We start from the raw sequence: 3,301 nt of genomic DNA on the forward strand, positions 1-3,301 counted from the left end.
AGAGAGAGAGAGAGAGGTTGTTTGGGTTGCATGTCTTCAGATGCCATTTTGACAGTTACTCGATTGCCACAATCTGACTCCAAACAGCTCTGATGTCATTTGTCGTCAACAACAACAACATCCTCAGAAAAAATGAACCTCACTGTGAAATCTGGACTGCCTCCCAAATGGTACACTGTTTGTTCATTGATGGACAAATGGAAAATAGAGTTGAATTTAGAATTTAAAGACATCTTAGTCTAATGATATGCACAAGGGACAGACATGACACACACACACAGCACCCTGCTTATTGGATAAGGTTATGGGGAGATTTTCATCCGTGATATTGTGGATATCAGTTACATAGTTGTGATTGTGCCACTACAGTGCATTTTAGAACTCGTTAAAATCTCTTCAGGAAATAGTCTACGCAGCTAACCGTTAGTCATTGTCATGCATCACTCGCCCTCACACTCCGTGCTGTACTGTGATCAACAGACAGAAGAACCGGATTAGTTTAACAGGTGTCTGTCTTTCTTCCCGTTCAGCAGACAGACTGCTGCCCTGGGGAGTAATTTCCCTGCTCTGCAGTGACTACACCGGGGGTGGAGGGGCAGGAAGGTCAGCCATTCCAGAGGGCTTTTCCCTCAGCCTTCCTCCACCAACCGGAAAACACTTTCGGTAGGCCTTAATCCGTAAACAAGGGGAAAGCCCGGGTGTTAAGGGCTAAGGGGGTTGCGAAGGTGTTCTCCCGGTAAACCGAAATAACCAGATTAGTGTAACGCCAAATTTAGACGGGAAATGTAGGTTGCTGATTCGTCTCCCGGTCTACCGTCTGGTGACATTATTGACAATCAGAGATTAGCAGGCAGATATTTAGACTACAATGAGAATACCATGATTGGCGCTTTGAGCATTTGTAAAAAAAAAAAAAAAAACGATTAAAAATAAATAAATAAATAAATACAATTCAATCAATTAGCTTCGTCAATTATTGTCTATTTCAATCTACCTCCAATTGTATTTATTTTACTATGACAAACCAGGAAAAAACACGATCACAGTGCGTGTAAATTATTATTAATCAAAGGCACTTATGTTGTTAAGTAATAAATTGATATTGGGTATTTTCATATAGCCTACAACCATATAAGTCTACGTGCATTTGTAAACTATAGGCTATGTAGCCTATTTCTCTAGTCTTACAAACCAGCAGGACAAAAAGCTATAGTCTATTTTTTTACTATAAAGCGCCTAGAAATATCTGACGTTGATCCATTTAACTGGTCATGTTTTTCATGACAGCTTGATCCGTGAATAATTTATCACACCACATATCCTTTGTTAATTATTTGTAGCCCATATCAACCATCATAGTGTGTGTGTGTGTGTGTGTGTGTGTGTGTGTGTGTGTGTGTGTGTGTGTGTGTGTGTGTGTGTGTGTGTGTGTGTGTGTGTGTGTGTGTGTGTGTGTGTGTGTGTGTGTGTGTGTGTGTGTGTGTGTGTGTTACCATCATCATAGTAACAGATCTTGCCGTATTTAAATAATTAGTATTAATCAATTAACGAACTGCTGAGGCTCACACATCAAAAATATTACGTACCCTGACGGTTAACGAGTCCCGGTGTGTATGTAGCCTAGGTGTTCATCACCTCGTGGTGCCTGACCCTAATCACATCCCGGTTCTACCGTACAGGGATAATAATGGAACAATAACCGTAAACCAACAGCGGGGTTAGGAGCTTATAACCCGTGACTCACTTGAAACCGTATTCCTCCAGCGACGTCTCGTTTCTCTCCGGTGTACGAGTGCTTGCACCTGTGATCCGCTGGTCACGGCAGGTCTCGTGGCGATGAGGATTCCGGTCTCGGTCTTTACGATCCGCTTCGTTGTGTAAGGTTACTTTAGGCAGACATAACATTGGTCTTAGCGTTGTGTCTTTCAATATCCGTGTCCTCTGTCTTGTCAACTTCTGACACCAGCTCTGATTTTCATATATCAGCTTCTTCTCAATGACAGACAGCTCAGTTCTGACACATCCTCAGAGACCTGAAAGAAGGATGGAGGAGCGAGAAAGAGAGAGAGAGAGAGAGAGAAAAAAACAAAAAATATTGTTTCTGTTTTCTCCGGGAGGAAAACCTTTGGGAATCTTCAGCTTCAATCCTTCATTCAGAAGGCTAGATAACGGCACCGACGGTAGCCTAGGCGACGGTGCGCGCGTGCATTGCCTTTTTCCCAGTGTTCTGTAGCCACAACCGATACGAACCCTCGCTCTCTCTCTCCCCTGTCCCCTCCCTGTGTCACATTATATGAGTGACACTGTGTCGCGGAGGGCTTTCCACTCCCTTCCGAAACCAAACACACTCGCACACTCTCACGGGATCGCAGTCTCTCTCAATGTCAGAGAGAGAGAGGGGGGATGAGGAATTGAGAATGAGAGAGGGAGATGGTGAGGGCGGAGTGTAGTGTGTGTGTGTGTGTGCGCGTACGTGCGGTAGCGAGAGAGGTTGGTTGAGCTCAGCTGCATAAAGAAGAGGAGCTATAGCTAGAGAGGGAGAGGGAGAGAAGGAGAGGGAGGGTGAGATGGAGAGAGAGAGAAGTCAGGCTGTGCACACTGCCCTCATTTTGCACTTCCTAAGCTCATGCCAAATGTATGACCATATTAGAGACACATATTTCCCTCAGATTACACAGATCCACAAAGAAATCCAAAACAAATCACATTTTAATGAACTCCCATATCTACTGGGTGAAATGCCACAGTGTGCCATTACAGCAGCAATATTTGTGACCTGTTGCCACAAGAAAAGGGCAACCAGTGAAGAACAAACACCATTGTAAATACAACCTAAATTTGTTTATTTTATTTCCCTTTTGTACATTAACTATTTGCACATCATTAGAACATTACAACACTGTATATATACATAAAATAACATTTTGTATTGTTTAATTCACTTGGTCTATTATCTAATTCACTTACTTTGTCAGTGTAAACATGTTTCCCATGCCAATAGAGCCCTTTGAATTGAATAGAGGCAGAGAGAGAATGAGAGAGAGATGGGGACAGATTGAAAGAGAGGAAGTGAGAGAGAGAAAGAGAGGCTGAGAGAGAGGCTGAGAGAGGCAGAAATACAGAGGCTGAGAGAGAGGAAGAGTGAGACAGAGAGAGAGTGTAGCAGAGAGAGAGGGGCTGATAGAGAGGCAGAGAGAGAGATGGCTGAGAGAGAGAGAAAGGCTGAGAGAGGCTGAGAGAAGCAGATAGAGAAAGGCTGAGAGAGAGAGAGAGAGAGAGAGAGAGAGAGAGAGAGAGAAAC

The 3,301-nt window shown here is 43.6% G+C and overlaps 1 protein-coding gene across 3 annotated transcripts in view; it reads right to left on the bottom strand.

The window, feature by feature from the left end:
- LOC115124871 (sodium/calcium exchanger 1-like) overlaps positions 1 to 2,375 on the bottom strand; it is a 108,695-nt gene extending 106,320 nt beyond the window's left edge. The window contains exon 1 of one of the 3 annotated variants that reach the window (XM_065025232.1): positions 1,745 to 2,375. In XM_065025232.1, the coding sequence (XP_064881304.1) occupies positions 1,745 to 1,905 (161 nt within the window). In that variant the 5' untranslated portion in view covers positions 1,906 to 2,375. The remainder of the gene's footprint in view (positions 1 to 1,744) is intronic. The other 2 variants (XM_065025233.1, XM_065025234.1) reach the window with 2 other exon arrangements.
- Between the last annotated feature and the right edge of the window lie 926 nt (positions 2,376 to 3,301).

This window comes from Oncorhynchus nerka, linkage group LG12, assembly GCF_034236695.1.
Source record: "Oncorhynchus nerka isolate Pitt River linkage group LG12, Oner_Uvic_2.0, whole genome shotgun sequence".
NCBI lineage: Eukaryota > Metazoa > Chordata > Actinopteri > Salmoniformes > Salmonidae > Oncorhynchus > Oncorhynchus nerka.